Source organism: Primulina huaijiensis, chromosome 12 (assembly GCF_012295235.1).
Source record: "Primulina huaijiensis isolate GDHJ02 chromosome 12, ASM1229523v2, whole genome shotgun sequence".
Taxonomy (NCBI): Eukaryota; Viridiplantae; Streptophyta; class Magnoliopsida; order Lamiales; family Gesneriaceae; genus Primulina; species Primulina huaijiensis.
In genome coordinates this window covers 15,132,588-15,154,167 of record NC_133317.1, presented here as the reverse complement: position 1 = coordinate 15,154,167, position 21,580 = coordinate 15,132,588, and the positions used below count along the sequence as shown (strand labels likewise).

Sequence of the window (21,580 nt, the reverse complement as noted above, 5' to 3'; positions counted from 1 at the left end):
CTCGGGCGCGAGAATTCTACCGCTAGGTGTGTATGATGCAGGTGATATAAATAACTATGATATTGGAGGTCTTGACGAGTGACTTGCTCGACTGTCGGTGCACATAACCCGAGGACCAGCGCTTCTATTTCCGCATTTAAAGTTTATGATTTTAAGTTAAAGATTTCTACGACATTTTACTTATGTTTTGAGAGATTTTGAGAGGTTTAGTATGGGCTACACTTTTCAACATTTATTGTTTTTAGGTTTGTTAAAATGATACGATTTCTTGTTTGACTATGTCCTTTGGATTTTCAAGTACTAGTTGGAGGTTTTATTTTAAAATGGCCCAAAATTAATTTATGTATAGGTATGTATATGTATAGGCCGAAAATGTGAAGGAAAAAAAATATTCGAGTACTTTTTAAAAAAAGGAATAAGCAGACGTTTCATACTGTCTCGGCGCTTGCCTTCTCATCTGCTCGCGCATATGCGCGACCTGTTTCCGCGCATATGTGCGAGACTTACTATCTCGACACAATGCCAGTCCACCAGCTCGTGCATATGCACGCCTCGTGTCGCGCATATGCGCGAGGGGTTCTGTCCTCGCACATATCTCATGTCTTCTCTTGTTTTCCCCGGTCTGTTCCTTTCCGTCTATAATCACATCAATTTATAATCAATAATCTCATATTAACATAAGATAAATCTAGGGCATTACAACCTCTATCCCGCTGCTAGAAATGATGTGGCCTAAAAACGCAACCTTCTCTAACCAGAATTCGTATTTACTGAACTTCGCGAATAACTTATGCTTCTGTAGGGTTTTCAAAACTGTGGTCAGATGTTTGTTGTGCTCCTCGTGATTCTTTGAGTAAACGAGAATGTGGTCTATGAATACTATCACGAACTGGTCAAGATACAGCTGAAATACGCGATTCATGAGATCCATAAAGATTGCTGGCGCATTCGTCAAACCGAACGGCATCACAAGGAACTCGAAGTGGCCGTAACGAGTCCTAAAAACAGTCTTGAGAACATCGGCTTCTTTCACCNAATGAGATGAAATACTATTTTTAGTATTCAAATAGTATATGTTTTGGGCTCATGGTAAAGAAAATTTTAAACTCGTTTTCCGCTGTGATTAATTAACCCTAATCAAATTGCATTGTAATAACGATTAGGAGCTAAAGGCCCCACAAGTAGTCTCCCAGTTAGAGCTAATCAACCACCACTATAGTCCAGTGCATGTATTGTAAACATTTGTAAATAAGAATAAAAGGTATTAATATTGGCGTTTTGGTAGTTTTCCAAAATGCAACAATTGAAGGATGTTTTGAGAAAACCAAATTTGGGGTACTTTTCAAAATGAATAGAAGATTCGACATGAATTTCTGTATTTCCTAATAAGGATAACAATTTTTGGTTTAGGCACTTCCTTATTGAACATGGTAAAGTAGGGACAACATAGTATGCTCCTTAAGAGGTGGAAAGGATCAACAAACCTCTGCAGAAGAAACAAGAGCAGCCCCCATCATCCCAAATACATGGCTTGCTCTAAATATCGGTGTACCCCACTGGAAAGGATATGGAATCTTGATCCTGAAATGAAGTAATATCAAGAAAAAAATGTGAGAAAAGTGAATTCCCGAGCCATAATCCCAGTGTAAGGCCCTGAAACCCCATGCACATGTTTTGATCATTTAAACCCATAGATTTGTATTTTTTTTGGCATGGATAAGTACATAATTGTTTGACACAGCCACATATGATTCATATTATCAAAACCAAGCCGAACAGCCAAAGCATTTTGAATTCTGGTTATCTCCGGCAGGCGATGAAGTCTGTGGCATCGTCACAATTGTCGCATTTTGTTGAATTTATTTTATGTTTGAAAACCAATTCAGCACTGGATTGCACACCAAACAGCCAGTAAAACAGTCCTATGAAAACACACATTAAGCAATTTTAAAGCCAATTCCTACATAACCCAACTCCAAATCATCTCTTCCTTGAAACATGGTATTTTGGGCTATAAGGCATAACCCCTTTTGGATTATAAACCTTCCCAAGCCCCTTTCAGTAGCTCCATCTCTATGAAGACATCAAGAATTGTTCTGTGTTCGTCAAGTTCTAAGTAGTTAAAAGCTAATGGGTACGATATATGTACAAGTTCAGTGCTCGAACAAACTATTTCAAGTTATTTTGATGGTTTGTGAGGCAAATGAGTGAAGCAATCTCTGATTCTAGAATGGATATAATGATGAGAAGAGGCTTACATGGTGTTTAGTATACCACATGAGCCATTGGTTAAGCTATGTTTACTGGGATTGCCCCTCTAACGGCATCTCCAATAATTTAAACAAGGTTAATTATTAGAGCTATGGTATAAAAACCTTGGGAGTTAAATGTATGCTATGATCGGTAACATGTGGCAGGTACTAAGGGTGTTTAACTACAGTTTGGTTCGATTTTATATAAGAATTCGAACCACACATATTATATCTGTTTCATAAAATTTCAAAGCAAGCTAAACCATGATTTTTTTTTTATAACAAAATCATTAATTTCGGTTTGGTTCGGTTTAGATTATTCAATATAAATTTTAATTTTGATAATGAATTAGTACATAAAATACTGCAATTCAGAAATATTAGCGATTGATTGAAGCTGAGCGAGCATTGTATTTAATCATGAAATATAATGATTATAAGTAAAATATTTTAAATAAAAATAACTATAATTTTGTAACTTAAAAAAACATAAACTTTCAGGGATGTGCTTATGCATATTTGGGTTAAAATCTACAATTAATAAATTATCAATATAATTGTACTGTTACAACACTCACTAATAATAAATATAAACTAAAATTCAAACAATATATTTCTATATCCAAGAAAAATCACACAAAATTAACAAAAACTATTCCATATTTTTTTATATTAGTGTAATTGATTTAGATTTGTTTAGTTCGGTTTATTTTTTTATTCAAAATTTGAACAAAACCAATTTTTTCGATTTGGACGATTTTAAAATCAATCCAAACCGTGATTGCCGGAAAACCAATCCAAACCGTTCGGTTTGGTTTGGTTTGGTTTAACATTTTGGTTCGGTTTGGTCAGGATTCTGAACACTCCTACAGATACCTGGACTTAAAGGGTTTTGTCGTAACTAGGGAAAGTGACATTAGGGCATAATATATGGTGCCTATGGTCCATTGGGGCTTTATTCCTCATAGTGGCCTTAGTTGTTGTCGAGCTACATTTGGAGTATATCCCCAATATGATCGATTAGATGATTTGGGTAATCACACATTCTCAACTTCCATTTTTCTTTGGTCCCATGTACATCACCTTAAACAGCATTCTTGTTGATTGGAGTACAGGTATTAGGTTTCGAAGCTGGGCAATTGTTCAAGGATGATGGTTAGTGGGACTTGAAAAAGGTTTCGGTTAACTTGGAGGGCCTGTCTCCATGTAAACCATAGTTCTTGAAACTTAATTATGCATTGTATGCACTTATTACTAATTATGGATTGTTGTGCATCATCATGGTCAATGTTGACAACTGAAATATATGTTCATGTAGATCAAAATAAATGGAATTGCAGTATATCACGGTGAATGCAGAGCGTACCATGCAGCAGACGACATGAGATAAGAACGGTCCGTACGACAGTTTAATTTAGTCTGCTCATGAACATTGTTGTAAGCAGCTGCAACAGTGAGAATCGCAGCAAAAGCTCAGATAACTCCAACACACACAAGCAAAGCATACCTCTCCAGCATAGGTCGAGCAACTGAATGGATGTGTTGCATGCTGGTACTACATGTAGGGCATATTCATTATTGAAATTGTCCAACTAGAAGAGAGTAGAGGCATAAATTTCACAAGTAAAATGAAATCTTACTGTTAGAGTAGATGTCCTGTAAGCCAACTGTTGGTTGAGAAATTTATTGACTCAAGTGTAATAAACAATCTTTATTTTAATATAATTTACTTTTTAATGGTTTCGTTTTACTTTATCTGTATACTCATGCAAGCAGCATAGATAAAGTCCTTGATTATGCTTTAATACAAATGAATCGTAATTCGATGTTGAAACTCATTTGTAAACACTGCATATTCTAAATTTTTTCCTAGTCGATTCAGCCGCCTAAAACAGGGATAAAGGTCGCTTGAGTTCGAGACTAGTATCTGTGATGTTGTGTACTGCGTTTTTTGGTAAGGGCATGGAGATATCCAAACATGCAGATGGGTAGTCATATGATGATTATACCGAACAACCCTCCCTCAGACTTTTCAAGTGGTTATCATTTATCGAGAGGATAAGTCTGTGGTTATTATTGTACACCATTAGTCCTTACGACCCGGGACAACATTGAGGCTCTATATGCTAGGGCTGTGCTTTGACTCGTTTACCGCCTCCATGAGAGTCATCAGGTGGCGAGGTTGGGTACAGTTGCGACACATATAGGAGCCAGTGCATTGTAGTCAGGGATTCACCGCTCACCTACGGGTGTGGATATCCTATGTGATCTGAAGTAATAATAGTGCATGGAATCTCTGGCCAGAGTATGAGATGTACGTTGGAGAAGGAGTTTTCCAAATAGTACATGTGATACCACTATTATATGTGTCGCATAGTTATCGAATTAATATGCAACCCTCGATGAACCAAGGGTTGTAGATTCGATCGGGATATATGAGATGAAGGGACCGTACTGTACGTTAATCATAATCGACTGGTTCTTGTAGGCACTATCAGTGATACCTAGGAGATCATGGGGCGATACTACTAGACGCTCTTACCATAATCCTATGGGTGCAATCAGAAATGAGTTCTAACATTCTTGATCAAGGTGTTGATGAAAAGAATGGGGCTAACTAGGGTAAGCCCGAATAAGAATAAATGTTATTCTGAATCACAAGGAGTTGTGAACCCACGGCTAGCTGTATCCCTGAACCATTGAGGGTCACACAAGTACTGGATCATTTATTCCCGTTGAAAGAATAAATTCAAGGAGTTAAATTTATATTATGATATAGTAAATTCAAGGAGTTGAGTTTATGATAATTAAATTTTGAGAAAATAAATTCAAGGAGTTGAATTTATGAGATAGTAAACTCAAGAAGTTGAATTTATAAATTTATAAATTTGGAGATAATAAATTCAAGGAGTTGAATTTATAAAATTTGAGAATTTGATTTATTAAACTCAAAATTTGAGTTTATTAAATATTAAATTTTGGAGGTGATAAATTCAAGGAGTTGAATTTATAATAGTAAATTCAAATGTTGAATTTATAATGTATTTAATTTATTAAACTCAAAAGTTGAGTTTATTAAATATTAAATTAAATATAGTGAGAAGTATGTTTAATGGGCTTGTAGAAGTACAAGTCCAACATACTAAATAATTAAAGTTTTAATGGACTTTGATTAATTAATTAAACTAGTTGGACTAGTCCAATTAATTAATCAAGCCCATTAATGTTAATTAAATAGGCCCAATTATTATATTATGGTAATAGGTTCATGGAGGTTTTATTTAAAGGGAAGACCTAAAAAACTAGCCACGACTAGTCTCAAAATTTCGAAAAACCATCTCCCATCTCCTCTCAAAATTTCGGCCACCAATCCTAGAATTTTAGGAGTTTTGTGTCGCTTTTAATTTTAATCTCCAATGAAAAATATCTTCTAAATTTCTAGTGCAATTTAGAAGAGGAACAAGTAATCCAGTTGTGGACTTGATTCGAAGATTGAAGAAAGGAGAATCGAAGAAAGTTCGTAGGGATTCATCAAGAGCTAATATGTTTATACCAGATTAGTTGGAGCCAAGTGATTTAATTCACAAAGGTATAATTTCTAACGTCCTATGAATGTTTGATTATATAAACCATACGAGGGCCCAAAATCAAATGTATTTTGATTGTCAAAATAAAATAAAAATTTTAAAACTTCCGCTGCGTTTGGGCGTGTAGAAAACTGAGATCCTACACTTACTTGTTGAGAGATTATAAGCAAAATCAACATGGGTAGGCCAATTTCCATACAATTAGAGAGCTGCGCGAATGCAGAGAGACATGCTTCAGACAAATAAAAATCTTGTATTAATCATTGTTTTGTTTGATGAAGCTTGCAAGAAGAAAACAAAATACCTGTGGAAAGCCTCTAGCAAATAAACCAAGACCTACTACATAAACAGCTGGTACTATGATCACAAGAAACTAGGGAAAGTGACATTAGGGCATAATCTATTAAAGTTTAATTAATGTACAAGAAGAACAGAGCATATGAATATTTTTACCTGGTGCTAAATTTTCCCCAGGCACTGCTATATCCAAGCAAGATGTTCACAAATGACGACACTATCAATGCTCCTTGAATAGCTCTTATTGTGTGAGTGAACCGCTACAAGAATCCATATTTAAAACAATTAAAAAGAAAATTTCATGTCAAAACAAAGGTAAAAAGGCCGAGAGAAGTACAGATGACCAATGCTTCATAAGGCACAATCTAGAAGTCCTCAACCATGCCAAAGTAAAAAGTGTTGATGCTGAACCAAAATCAGCCAGCACAGAATCCTAAGACTAATCAGGTATTGGAATTGCTAGAAGGGAAAAGTATCATCTCAAGAAAACATACAGAAGGCTAAATTACATTGCTTAGTGAAATAATAATTTGTCAGTTGCTGGTTAGCCTTTCTCCATTATTGTGTATCAAACCAGTCAAAATCAATTACAAAACATGCATATGTTTATGTGATAACAGTCGCTTAGAAGATTGAACCCTAAACTCATAATCAATTGCATATATTTCTCCACATCTTCTCCATTTCCCCGTTCTTTTTTCCTTGTAAATTCTTCTTTTGTTTCTTTTTCCGACCACAGACTCCCAGTCCTTTGAAGAGTTCTTTAGTGATCTATATATTTGAATTCTAAAGCTAAGCCGGCCTGGAAGTAGATTAATGCTAAAAGACGACTATGACTACATCCAGAAATGACAAAAAGTTAATGCCTGTAAAGATAAGTGTGGATTTCAGAAAGAAGTCAACTTCTACAAATATTGTGGTTTGAGAAAAAACGAAAATTTCGGAAGGAAATTAATTCTTATTCATAATAAAAGAGTACATTGCTTATGCATACATAACAAATCAATTGATAAGAAACTTAATCTAATCTAACCTTAAACTTTAAACAATAGATAGAAAGTTATATAATAAACTAAAGAACATATCCTTATTTTAAATTCAAATATCCAACAGTCCCCTCAAGTTGGCTGATATATGACGATCTTGCCCTACTTGAACACCAAGTCTTCAAATGTGGGTTGAAATAGAGCCTTTGTCAGGAGATCTACAACTTGTGACTTGCTAGGAACGTAGTTAACTTTTTTGATACCCATCTCAATTTTTCCATGATGAAATGACGATCGATCTCAATATGCTTAGTGCAATCATGATGAACTAGATTTTTGGCAATGCTTATAGTTACTAGATTGTCACACTTTAGTTCGATTATCTGATGTCCTTCCAATTCAGCCAACACCCTTTGGAGCCATATTCCTTCGCAAATTCCATTGGTCAACGACCGGAATTTTTCTTCTACACTGCTTCTTGCCACCACTGTCTGCATCACTGTATACTTGTATATCTCTTGAGATGGTTCAACGGAAACACAATCCCTTGCCAAAAGATCACTTTAGGTACTTCAATATCCTAGGAACAGCCTCCATGTGTTCTTCTGTTGGATTGTTCATGAACTGACTTATGAAGTTTACAACAAATCCAATATCTAGCCTTGTATGAGAGAGAGATATCAACTTGCCTACTAATCTTTGATATCTTCCTTTATCGGCAGAAGGACTATCACTCTTCTAACCAATTCTTACATTTGGGTCCATTGGTGTATCAACAGGCTTGCACCCCAACATCCCTGTTTCCTTTAAGAGATCCAAGACATATTTACTTTGGGAAATAACAATTCCGTGCTTTGATATAGCCACTTCCATTCCCAAGAAATATTTTGAGATTCCAAGATATTCCATCTCGAATTCCACTGAAAGCAGTAGCTTAATCTGAGTGATTTCCTCTCCATGATTTCTAGTGATCAAAATATCATCAACATAGACAATGATAACAAAGATTCTATCTATGTTGGAGTGTTTAACAAACATAGTGTGGTCTGATTGGAACTGAAGATACCCATAGTCTTTCAGTACTTTGGTGAACCTGTGAAACCAAGCCATATAGGCAATTGTTTTGGGCCATAGAGAGATTTCTTCAACTTACATACCTTGTTTACAGTGCCTTCTGAACCAAATCCCGATGGTATATTCATGTAGATTTCCTCGCCCAGGTCCCCATTTAAGACATTCTTGACATCAAGCTAGTATAGTGGCCAGTCTAAATTTGTGATAATGGATAGGAGTACACGGACTGTGTTCAGCATAGCTAATGGTGCGAAAGTTTCTAGATAATCAATCCCATATGTTTGGGTATACATTTTTGCTACCAGTCGTGCTTTAAACCGTTTGATGTTTCCATCAGCTTTGTGCTTAACAGTAAAAAGCCATTTGCATCCAACTACACGTTTTCTGGGGGGAGGTCTGTGATCTGCCAAGTATTGTTCTTTTCAAGGGCTTGAATTTCATCACCGGCAGTTGTTCTCCAATGTTGATTTTGGTGAGCCTCATTGATTTGTTCTCCAGTGTGGATTTTGGAGAGCTTCATTGATGCTTGATGGTACATGTATTTGATCTAAATTAAAGCAAACGATTTGGATGGAGTCTATGATTCTTGTTTGAAAGTGTGATGCATATGGTTGGGTAGCTGACACACATCACAATGAGGGAAAAGTGAACTTCTATTATCAAATAAATGTGGAGACAATTTTTGAAGGTACATAAACTTCGGATGTCCTAGTTGAAAGGGCAACAACAAAAGTTCACAATTCTTATTGGATTGAAAAGCATAAACGGGAACACCAGGAGTTGAAGGCTTTGATACGGGTTTCATCTTGAGAAGGTACAGGCCCGCACAATCATCAGCACTGTCAATCATCCTCCCCAAAGCTAGTTCCTGACAAACACAAGAGGTAGATGAAAAAATATTGGTGCAAGTCAGATCTCGATTTGACGAGCTAACCGACAACAGATTGCAATGAAGAGCAGGAACAAACAGAACATTATTTAAGTGCAAAGTAGATGTTAAACATATGGAACCCGACCCGACCACCCTTGTGCAAGAACCATCTACTACCTGAATCGATCGAGGGACAAAAAAAAAGGCAATATGATGTAAACAAATCCAACTGACCAGTCATGTGATCCGACGCCCCTAAATCAATGATCGACGATTGTCAAGGAACACGGTGAGAGAGAAATACAAGGGAATTATCACCTTGGATAGCAGTACTTCCTGATCCAATGTCATTATTTGATGGCAGATAGGCCTGCTGGTGGAATAGCTTTTGGAGGACATCCAATTGGGCACTGGTTAAGGGCATTGACTCAGCGGAAGAAGCATCAACAACTGAGACAGTAGCATTAGCCCGACGTTCTCGAACAGGCTTCCAATCCGCATGATTGCCATGAATTTTCTAGCAAGAATCGATGTTGTGATTAGGTTTCTTGCATTTTTCACACCAAAATCATCCTGGAACTGATCGTCCTTTCGTGGATGTAAACGTGTAGCAGAATGTGTAGAGTCAAATAGGAATGATGGGGCTTGACGCTGTAGAGTGAGGGCAAAACCATAAGAGGTTGCGGAAATGTGCCGCGAAGAACCCATCATCACTGTGCGACAGCTTTTTCCTGTCTGACCACTGAGAAGGCAGCACGGAGGCTCAGGACCCGACCACAGACACCATCGAGATCTCGATTTAAGCCCATCAGGAATTTGAATACACACTTACTTTCAACAATTGAGCAATAGAGTTCCTCGTCCTTGGTGCTTGTCCAATGAAATTCTTCGATGAGGTCAATTATCTGCCATTGTCGAATCAGGGCAAAGAAGTAGTCCACAACCGAGCTTTCGTCCTGGACGAGATCATGCACAGTTGATTCAATGGCAAAGAGCTTGGCCATGTTGTCTTTGCAAAAATATGTGTCTCTGACCGCATTCCAAATGTCTTTTGCAGTCGAGTAGAGGAGAAAATTTTCGCCAATTTCAGGCGTCATTAAATTAATCAACCAAGACATGACTAGGTTTTTTTCTTCCTTCTAAGTTTGAATGTGACATCACCCGAGTCAGGTCGTGTCGCACTGCTCGAGAGGTGATCTTCCTTGCCACGTCCACAAATGTGCATGAGGGCAGATTGTGACCAAGCAGTTTGTGGACGTGATGTAGAGAGGATAAGCATCGCCCATGATTTGGGTCGTGCTCACCGGCGTTGATGAACTGTCGGTGGTATAGGCCATACCGTACTTCGTCATTGGCCACACTCGTGCTCTGATACCATGTGGTTTGAGAGAAAACGAGTATTTCGGAAGGAAATTAAATCTTACTCATAATAAAAGATTACATTGCTTATTTATACATAACAAATCAGTTGATAAGAAACTTATTTTAATATAACCTTAAACTTTAAACAATACATTAAAAGTTATCTAATAAACTAAAGAACCTATCCTTATTTTAAATTCAAATATCCAACAAATATATCTAGCTCAAAACTGCGTGATAATTTAACAATAAAAACTTAATTCATTTTGAGGCAAGAACAGATCGATCCTATTGGTAGGCTAACATTTGGTCGAAGAGAAAAAGAAAGAATAATCAAAACTTTTAATAGTAACAAAGAAATTGAATCAAATGCTTAGAAAAATTACAGTCAAGTTTGCAATAACAGAATAATTACAAGCATAATGGACATATATGAACAACATAAGATGAATTTCTAAAAATCATGAGTAAGAAAAAAAATTTCAAAAAGATTTAAGGCATTCTACCACCCTAAGAGATAGTTATAAATAAGGCAATAGCAAATTTGCACGTCAAGAAAAAGTGCAGGAATCTAAACCATTAAAAAGAAAAAGGGTGACAATAGCCTGTTAGAGCAAGCACACAGAAAAAAATTTCAACAACCCCTTGTGAAATCTAACATTAAATTTTATGTACCCCTTGGTCATCTGGAAATGTATCACCAGATATATCGTTGACAATTCCCAGTACCGATATAACATAAGCAAATGAAGGGCCCATCACCGTTGGAAGGCGTGTGCCAAACCATGTTTGCAAAATGGTGTTCACTCCCGACATAAAGAGCAATGACTGAATCACTCGAGCTTTATCGCTCTGTTTACAAGATTTTAAAAAATTCCATTATAGAGCATTAAGAAACCTCTACGATTGATCAACCTCCCAAAAATGTGAGCATAACAAAAAACTTACAGGACCGCCACCCATTGGAGGTACGATTGTATTGGCAATCAATACAGTTGTTCCAAGCATCACAACAAAGTGTTGGAAAGCTAACACCACAGTTTGTACTGCAATACGTGAATTAAAGAATCAGCTCAGATATATGAAAATAACTTTTGGTTATTGTTTTGTGATTTTAATGCCCACTCACTCTACTGACTGAAACCTAAAGTCCATTCTGAATGAAACCAGTTGTATCAAAACTGAGCCAGTTGATTGACTTAAAAAAAATTTGGATGATGGATTGCCAATATTTGTCCATATTCCAAACAAGACCACATACCACGGGATGTGAATTCAAGTGTTCGAACCAGGAAATTGTCAAGGGACAACAAAATCCATAGTATAATTCTACGCCTAGTGAACAAAAGGTGAAAACATTTATGATTGGTTACAATTCAGCACAAGAGACCAAGTAAAGCAAGGAGAATCATCGATTCTGATTCAAAAGAATATTGAAAAAAGATTCCATCATCAAGGGCACTCCATCATTGAAAAGACCAGACCTTTTTAGTCAATATACATTTTCTTCCATTTTTTGACCAGATTAAGAATAATAAAATAAAATTCATCACCACTTTTGACAGCAAGATAAAATTCCATTAAACCCACAAAAAAAATAATTAGCCAAGAACAAAACAGCATTAGCATTAGTACGCCAGTGAAAAACACAGCTCCACTCTGTCTGTGTGTGTGCGCGCCAGAAATTTTTGTGCTAAAAAGTAAAAACCCAAACATGGGTTGGAGTGGATGCAGTAATTAAGCTGCAGAAGCTGTTCCGTAGGTGGGAAAAGAGGCCCTCTTGCGGCACCAAGTGGCGGTGCTACTACCGCAGGCGGTGGCGGTTGACTCGGTGGTGGCTGGTGATGGTGATGATGCCCTGTCTCCACCATCTTTCTCCTTGACTAGTTCTTCTTTCGGGCTGTGGAATTTCAACCTCCCCCACAGTAAACAACAAGTTTATAGCACCCACACCCACTCACTCAAGCTAAAAAGTAGTCTTTTTCAGGGTTGGTGGCTTCTGGGGGATTTCCAAGAACACGTACACAAACCCAACTCAGCTAACTTCAACTTCTCGAATTTCCCTGAAACGAAACTCAAATTTCTTGGAAGTTGGACAAAACAAATTCAACTTCACTGGAGAACTTGGGTTCGTTTTCTCACAAGTTTTCTTGGAGAAACAAGTTCAGAGTCGAATTTTGTCTGTTTTATTTTTTTGTCTCAAATGAAGTTTCCCAACAAAGAAAAGTAAATCGTATAAGGTATACGTGGTATTTTCTTTATAATGTTCAAAAATTTGTGTGATTAAGACAAGGAAATAAGAAGTTGGAGGTTTTGTCCTTCTCAAGGAAAGCGCATGAACATAGCGTGTGGGCATGCAGAATATCGAGGCTGTAATTCTCGAGAACGCCCTCGCAGTCTTGTCCCTCTCACGCTTGACATTCATGCATAACAAATATTTCCTCTATTTTAATATTCATTGTCTCAAATAAGACTTGTTTATTTTTTTAGATAATTTGAAAGTTTAATCAGTGTAAAGTGATTATGTCGGAGTAATTAATTTTTGTTGATTTAATAAATTGAGTCAAATTTAATTGATAATGAGCTAAATTAAAATTTTTATAAGACAAAATTCCTTTTAAGCTTAACTGATATTCAGGTCTACCAAACTGAGGTTTGAAATATAGTTGAGTAAATGACGAAACATTCTTTGAAAAATCAGTTAGGCTACTCAGAATTACAAAGCCGAACTATATGATAAACTCTTATGTACCAACAATATATGAATTGTCAGAAATCCGCGAGCACTATCTACAGTGTACGAATTAAGACGGTGACATGAAAAATACGGGATTAACAGCAATAATATTTGAAACAAATATAATATTTGATTTACTGACTTTTGGATCCAAATCTATAAATAGAGGAATATGTAAATCAGTTCGGCTCTCTGAAATCATTGTATAAGTTCAAATATTCAAACTTTCAATAGCACAACTGCTTTCAAAACTTTTGAGCACACACTTAAGTGTTGAATCAGATCATTGAAGGTCAATTTTTGCTTAATATTTTTCATTTCAAAATAGTAAATGACAGTTAGTGTATTGTTTAGTGTTTTTTAAGTAAGTAAGCTAAATTAGGAGTTTCAGATAGATACTGATAAAGCCTTACTAAATCGAGTTGTTACAAAAGTTGTAATCTCCAAATTCTTCTAATAAACATAATTCCCACAAGGAAGAAGGGGTGACGTATGAGTTATTCAAATCTTCAGACATCTAAAAACATCTTTGTGTTATATACATTTCAGTCAGTCTACTCTTGATAACCCAAATGTTTTTCTTACTTAGCCATTTTTCAGTGTTCAATCTGTCAGTTTAGATTCCTTCCGCACAAAACTTAACTAATTATCCAAATGACATTGACTTGGCAAGTATTACTAAATTCAAAGTTGGCAACTCAAACAAATTTTGGACAAACTAGTGTAATTGTTTATTCAAACTCTCCTTCTAACCAATCACCTGATCTTAACAAGTGTTATCCGAGCGAGGCTAATTCTATTTTCTGAACATTATCTATTTAATGATCTCCTTCAATAATATCATCATCTTTTTCCAAAGAGGATTTTGATGACTAAAAAATCAGAATGCAGGATCACTTAGCTGCACAAGACGATGATATGTGCTAAATCATTACTGATGGTCCAATTATTGCAATGAAGGCTAACACAGTTGTTGCAGTTACTGATGGTACACCTCAGAATATTGAAAGCCCAGAGTTGAATGGACGAGTGAGGATAAAAGAAAGCAAACTTGTACAATGTGGCTAAAAACATAATGTATAAAATTTTGTTCAAAAACACATTCAACAATATCAAGATGTGCAAATTTACCAAAGAAATATGAAAGAAACTGATTTAACTGTGTGAAGGCAATGATCAAACTAAAGATAATAAATTATCTGCCCAATACAAAAGTTCGATAGCATCAAGATGAAGCCTGGAGAGTCTATATTAGACATTGATGAGAAAGTCAGTAGCATTGTGATTGAACTAAGTGCTCTTGGAAAGTATACAATATTCGGGAAGTTGTATTGAAAGTGATGAGATGACTTCCAAGGGAATGAGATGTCAAAACATGGCAATACGAAAATGTAAAGATCTAAACAAACTGGAACTACATGATCTATTACAGGTCTAAAGGCTTTTGATTTTGAATTAAAACTAATGGATGGTGAACTGTCTACCACTCAACTGACAAAATCATTTGCTTCTTCAACAATTAAGCCATCAGTTTCTAAGGATAAATCATCTTAGCAGTTGATTCATGATTTCATGTCATTATTTGTAAATAATTTTAGCAAATTCTTGAGGAAAAATCAAAGGAACTTTCAAAGCTCTTATAGAAGATCACATCACAAGAGAGAATATGCTGACGAAGACAACTCAAGTTTCAACTGTGGAAAGGTTGGTCATTTCATAGCTGACTACCCCGAAGCCCGAGAAAGATGATCGTAGACCAACTGATAAGGATAAGAGGTCCTTTGACGAGAAGAAAAGATCCAAAGATAACAAGAAATCTACCAGTGAAGAGGTACTCGATTTTAGCTCAACTGATTTTACACGATATAATTTAATCACAACATTACATAATATGGTAAATGAGTACAAAAGACTTTCTCAATCATTCAAGGAAGTCAAGGCTAAGCAATCAGTTCTACTGACAAGAATACTAAGCCTAACTGGGAACAGTTAGGTGAAATGTTGAGTCTCAAAGCACAAATTGCAAAGCTAAAAACTGAAAATGAGCGAAAGCAAGTTGAGTTGTAGTAAATACAGTATTCACCCTAGAGGCCGAAAATGTATTTGACATTGAGACCTCAATTCTGTTGGAGACGTATGAAGAAGGACATTGCTGAATTCATTTCGAAATGTCTTGTCTGCCAGCAAGTGAAAGCCGAGAGAATGAAACTCGGAGGGTTACTCCATAGTCTTGAAATCCCGAAATGGAATTGGGAACATATTACTATGGATTTTGTAACTCATTTACCTCGTTCGCCCAAGGACTGTGATGCTATTTGGGTTATTATTGACCGACTTTTGAAATCTGCGCATTTTATTCCGTATGAGCGGAATTATCCTTATAAAAGAATGACCTTTTTATACATCAAAAATAATGTGAGACTGCATGGTGTGCCAGTCTCGATTGTATTAGATCGTGATCTCAGGTTTGCTTCTAAATTCTAGGGTAGTTTCCAAGAAGTCATGGGTACGCGTTTGGCTATGATTACTGCTTATAATCCTCAAATTGATGGCCATACTGAGCGTACAATTCAAATCTTAGAAGATATGTTACGTGCTGTTGTGATGAATTTTAATGTAGGATGGCAAGATGTCTTACCATTGATGGAATTTTCTTATAATAATAGCTTCCAAACGAGTATAGGTATGGCACCGTTTGAAGCTTTATATGGGAGACGAAGTAGGTCACCGTTATTCTGGGATAAAATTGATGAAAGACAACTGACTGAACCTGAAATGATACAGGAAATGAACGATAAGGTTCAGTTAATTCGGCAGCGAATGAAAGTTGCTCAGGATCGTCAAACGAGTTATGCGAATAAACGAAGACGACCCTTAGAATTCCAAAAAAGTGATAAAGTGTTTTTGAAAACATCTCCTTTTTGAGGCACTGTTCGATTTGGTATGAGATAAAAATTATCTTCTCGATATGGTTGTCCATACGAGATCTTTGATCGAGTTGGAGATCTTGCTTATCGATTGGCATTGCCACCAGCTTTATCTGTCATTCACGATGTGTTTCATGTTTCTATGTTGAGAAAGTATGAGCCAAATCCATCACATGTGCTTCAACCTGATGAGGTTGAATATGATCCTTCTCTTTCCTATGTTGAACAACCTGTTCGCATTATGGATCGGAAGGAAAAGATATTGGCAAGGTGCCCGGCTCTCTACTTGCTATCATCTTAGCTAACTGTCCAATCTGATTCTCTAGCCCCTTTATTGATGCATCCTGATTCTGCAGTCCAGTCTCGGTGGCTGAATGAACTTAAACATCATCTGCTCCAAATTTGACTTTTCTTCTCTAGGAGTGTCAGATCTGTACATCGGTTGTTTCTCATACGGTTGTCCTCCATGTGGTCGATTCTGACTGTTTTTGCCACCCCACGAGAAGTTGGGATGTTGTCTCCATCCAGGATTGTATGTGTTCGAATACGGATCATTCTTTGGACGGTTTTGGACTCCCACTTGATTCACTGGTACCCCTTCTTGCACATAAAAAAGACCACTATCTTGACAGTCCATAATATAGTGTTCTCCTCTGCATTTTTCACAAAATATCTCTTGAAGACGCATAGCCGTGCCACACATATTCAGCCCGTCCAATTTCCTATTCAAGACATCAAGTTGTGCAGTAATAACGGAAAGGTCAGTTACCTGGTGAACTCCTGCACTTCTTCGCTGATTGTTCCTTTCAGATTGAGGGTGATAGCTGCTAGCGGCCATCTCCTCCAATAACTCATATCCCTCTTCAACAGTCTTCCTCAATAGGTTTCCAAAAGGTTTGAACGACTAACCCAAGTGGAAATTCGTGATGTGGACATCTCCGTAGTAGATATTTGAAGCGCCCCCATGCTTCATATAAAGACTCTTGCTCGAATTGAGCAAATGTGGTGATGTCCGACCGCAGCTTCATGGTTTTAGATGGAGGAAAGTATTTAATGAGAAACGCATTCGCCATGTCCTCCCATGTGGTGATCGAACCTACAGGCAAACTATTTAACCATGCTTTAGCTTTGTCACGTAAGGAGAAAGGGAATAAACGTAATCTAACAGCATCATCAGAAACTCCATTAAATTTAAAAGTGTCGCAAATTTCAAGAAAATCTGCGATGTGCGTGTTTGGGTCATCTAACGCAGATCCCCCAAATTGGACTGTATTCTGGGTCATCTGAATTATAGTTGGCTTGATTTCGAATTGGTTTACCCGCACAATAGGCCTCACAATGCTGGAGCGTGCACCATCCAAAGAGGGCTGGGCATACTCTAGCATCGGTATGCGGCGTGGCACCTCAACATGTCTATCATCATGGTGTTCCTCCTCATGCTCGTGCTCGTGCCTCTCCATCAGTTCCTTAAGCCTCTGCTGCTGTCTTCTCCTGCGGAACGTTCTTTTGATTTCAGGGTCAAACTGCTCAAGCTCCACGTCAAGTGACTTTGGCATGCACTGGAAAAGATTTCTGGAATGGAATATGAAGTGTTAACTCAAGAAAAATAAAACAATGCTAAAGAAAATAACTAAAAATAAAATTGTGAATTAACAGTCTCCGACAACGGCGGCAAAAACTTGATCGAGCAAAACTTGAACTGTGGAATCCTTACTAAAAATATGATTTTGTATGCTGAAAAATTAATTGCAAGTGCACGATGTCAAGTAATAGTATAATGTACGTGAGTACGAGTATCGATCCACTGAAGACTGTATTTGACAATTATTATTTCTAGTTATCAAATCTTTAGCAACGAAAATTTGATTGATTGTTTATTACTACTATGCTCAAATAAATATGCAAATAAAAAGATTCAGGAATTAAATAATGAGATATAATATCTGGAATGGTTGATTAAAAATTCAATGAGAAATGAATTTGTTGGGAATTTCAGTTCACCTACCCCTCGTCAATTAATTAATTCGTTCGATAGTGATTGTATGCATTCGACAAGATTTCCTATTCAATTGAACACACCCTCTTGAGCTATGCCAAACTAATTCTACTCAGTGAAGTAATTAAATGTCTTTAATTATTTATCAAGAGTGAATCGCATTTCGATCTATGAAATCCCCTAGTTTTCGACCCTTAGGACTATAACTACCGGCGCATATCCAATTTCATATGTCTATGTAAATTGTAGATCCACAGACTATTCTACTCGTTCTTATCACAAGCTATTCTCTCGAACTCACCCGCAATATAAAAACTTTGTTAAAGTTAGCTACACTCTAACAACACAATGAAAAACAGTAGCACATTCAAGAATAAAGCAACAATCAAAATATAAATTAATTAAATCAAAGTTTGGGGTAGGATCCCCTTAAATCCCAACAAATATTTTAGTTTAGCTACTCGAATTCATAGTAAAAATAAACACAACAATGTTTAAAGGATAACAACTAAATTAGAAATACTAGATTTGACAAAAAACGAGAAAAACGATGCCCGGAAATCTTCGAATCTTCAATCCAAGCACTTTCTCCAAGCTTTTTTCTCCTCCTTAGGCTCCTTGGCTACTGAATAATGATGAATCATGTCTGAATAAGTCCCAAATCGTCCAACAAATCAGCCTCCTCTCGAAATTTTGGAAAAATATCGGCACCAAATCTTTCCAAAATTCAAAAGCGCCCGGGCGGACATAAGTTTCCGCCCGGGCGGATGGCTTGCGCAAATCCTGTATTTTAATTTTTCATTGACGCGCCCGGGAGGATATAAGTTTCCGCCCGGGCGGATGACTCTCGCAAAAAATCCTTTTCTCAAGCCTTGGATGCGCCCGGGCGAATGTGAATGTGCGCCCGGGCGGACGGCTTTCGAATTTTTTTCTTTAATTTTTAGTTTATTAACGACTCACCTGCATTTTCACCAACTAAACGCATGAGCAACAAGAAAACATAAATTATGCTAAAATAACACAAAATGCATGCAATCTAAATGATAAATGCAACACAACGGGACATAACACGATATGAAAAACAAGTAAAATCCACCTATATCAGTCATCCAAGCCAAGATCGCCAATTGTGACGTGATGCAAGTATTCATGGATTCAGCCAGTTCGGTCAATGTCATATTTCAAGAAGTATTTTACCATATTGAATTAAAAGGTTATAAGTTGGAAGCAGTGGAGATTGCTTTCTTTGGTTTTGCTAGTCACATTGTGTACCCTAGAGGAGAGATAATGTTTACCTTGAAAGTTGGAGCCGAGGACATAAGGAAGTCATTCATGACAACATTCATAGTGTTCAGTGCACCTTCCTCATATAACATCGTTTTGGGAAGGCCAACCATGAATTACCTCAAGGTTGTATCCTCAACTTACCATCAGAAATCAAATTTTATGCAGGAAGCAGAGTAGGAGAATTCCGGGGAGCTCAACCATCCTCTAAGAAATGTTATATTGAGACAATTCGAATGGAGAAAAAATGCAAGAAGGGAAAAAGATTGTAGAAGTCCAGGGAAAGGAGAAGTGCATTCAATTGGGGAGGTTCATACAGTGATGGAATAAGAGCAGAAAGAAGTGGATATAGTTCCCAGACGCTCCAGAGAGGAATGTTAACATCTTTGCATGGTCTCCCTCAGAGCTGGTCAGGATCCCAGCCTATGTTGACGAGCACAAACTAAACATTATCTCGGGTTCCCAATCTGTGAAGCTGAAGAAGACACATATTTGGCTCGACAGGGAAAGGATAATAGTTGAGCAGGTGCAGGAATTGCCAATGATACTGCCCGGGTAAATTGGGTGGGTTGAGTGGGTAATTTACCTGGCTGGGTGGTGCTCTTTTCTTGTGGGTGCTAGCGACCGGGTAGAGAGAGTCCGGATTGTATGGTCTTCACACTTGAAAAACAAAGAACGTTAGTGGGGCACCGGAAGTGTTTCTGGCATAGTCACTCTGACGGTCAAGTTAGTCGAGTATTTACTCAGAAGAAAAAAGAGTATTAATATATGATGAGTATACAGTGAGTGCCTGTGAAAGATATATGTGAATATCCCAAATGATCTAGCAAACATGGATATTTATAGAAAAAAAAACTAATGATGAATTTGCTTTTATTGTCTGGTCACTTCATATGATCAGACATATGCACACTCCTTGTTTCCTGATATTGTCGTGATACTAACGATTTTGATGTATGGTATCCCATACTACCCCTAGTCTTGTCGTGGGTGTTGATTGTCATGCTAATGATTGTGATGCATAGTGACACATACTTCTGGGCTCCGAATATGTATCTGTCTAGAAATGCTCGGACACTAGTCATGATGTAAGGACACATAAGGGAATTCGGACCCTGGACTACCTATCGACAGGGTCCCTGTTCCATTATCTTAGTCTTCTTATGCTGCTAGGGCTAAGCTAAGAGCTCAGGTCTGTACGAGTATGTAGTAGTCTGACCGGCTTCTCGGGTTGTTACATAACCAGGGATGGTTTAAATAAGGTACACTTTCTTTACCACAGCGGGAAAAGCTCTGGGTTCTCAGTCTTTCTTAATCTGCCCAGGCCAATGATAGTCCGAGCTCTTTTCGGGGTAATAGTTGATATCTACTTGAAGGTAGATTGCAATAGTAAAAAAAATAGTTAAGTAGAAGAGATGACACTTGATGCCGATATGAGAAAAACTGAAGAGAAGCTTTTGTTGCTTCCCCGACAAAGAGCCTCTATGGATCAGTTTTGGTGCGAACATAAAAGACAAGGCTAAGGAGAGCAATGGATGTCAAGGAGTTGACAAGTGAAGAGTTGGATACATTACTTGATATATTTTGATTTGTCTCAGCTCGTTCAATGGACGATTTTCATTTTGGTGGTGTGCATCCTCTTCATTTAAATAAAAAAATGAAAATTTAAGTCGGTTGAATTCAATTTATGAATTGAATTCATTTAGACGGAAAAAAAACACAAATGTGAGAGAAGAGAAGTAGATAAGATTTTGGATTTTCTTTTTAACTTTGCGATTTATCGGTTTATCCAATCTACAGACCGACTTCAGTTTTGGAATCGTGGATAAGAGATCTTTGATTAGAGGTATGAATTTTATAATTTTGGTGATGTTTGAAATTCGTCGATTTCTGGAATAAATTTGATAAATTGTTAAATCACACGGAAATTGAAAATTGTTAGATAGAGTATGATTTTAACGGAGAATAGAACATTGTAATAGTGTTATTTTGAATTATTCTCAATTTATTATAATTAGATATTTTAATCGTTGATTTGAAACTGGAGAGTTGTTTATCAGTTGTTATTAATTCTGATTATATATTCGGAGTCTACGAAGTATAGCTACCTTTTGATATGAAGTTTTCATATTTTAGTGAATGTTGTAATATAGAATATTAATTAAATTTAATTTATTATAATGTATTTGATGTTAGTATCGTGAATT

The 21,580-nt window shown here is 36.9% G+C and overlaps 1 protein-coding gene across 1 annotated transcript; it reads right to left on the bottom strand.

The window, feature by feature from the left end:
• Window positions 1–6,288: 6,288 nt before the first annotated feature.
• Window positions 6,289–12,673, bottom strand: LOC140989424 (nucleobase-ascorbate transporter 3-like). The gene is made up of 4 exons (XM_073458625.1): window positions 12,138–12,673; window positions 11,378–11,475; window positions 11,105–11,281; window positions 6,289–6,396 (listed from the first exon to the last, which is right to left on the bottom strand). The coding sequence occupies exons 1-4, from the start codon at window positions 12,298–12,300 to the stop codon at window positions 6,289–6,291; spliced, it is 546 nt and encodes a 181-aa protein (XP_073314726.1). The 5' UTR covers window positions 12,301–12,673.
• Window positions 12,674–21,580: the final 8,907 nt, after the last annotated feature.

Bases quoted from the DNA above. Each gene is read 5' to 3' on its own strand.
- LOC140989424 (XM_073458625.1), bottom strand. From the start codon at position 12,300: ATGGTGGAGACAGGGCATCATCACCATCACCAGCCACCACCGAGTCAA. The intron at 11,282-11,377 runs GTAAGTTTTTTG...TCTTGTAAACAG, and splicing joins CTCCAATGGGTGGCGGTCCT to AGCGATAAAGCTCGAGTGAT. The intron at 6,397-11,104 runs GTACATAAAATT...GGATTCTTGTAG, and splicing joins CATTTCCAGATGACCAAGGG to CGGTTCACTCACACAATAAG.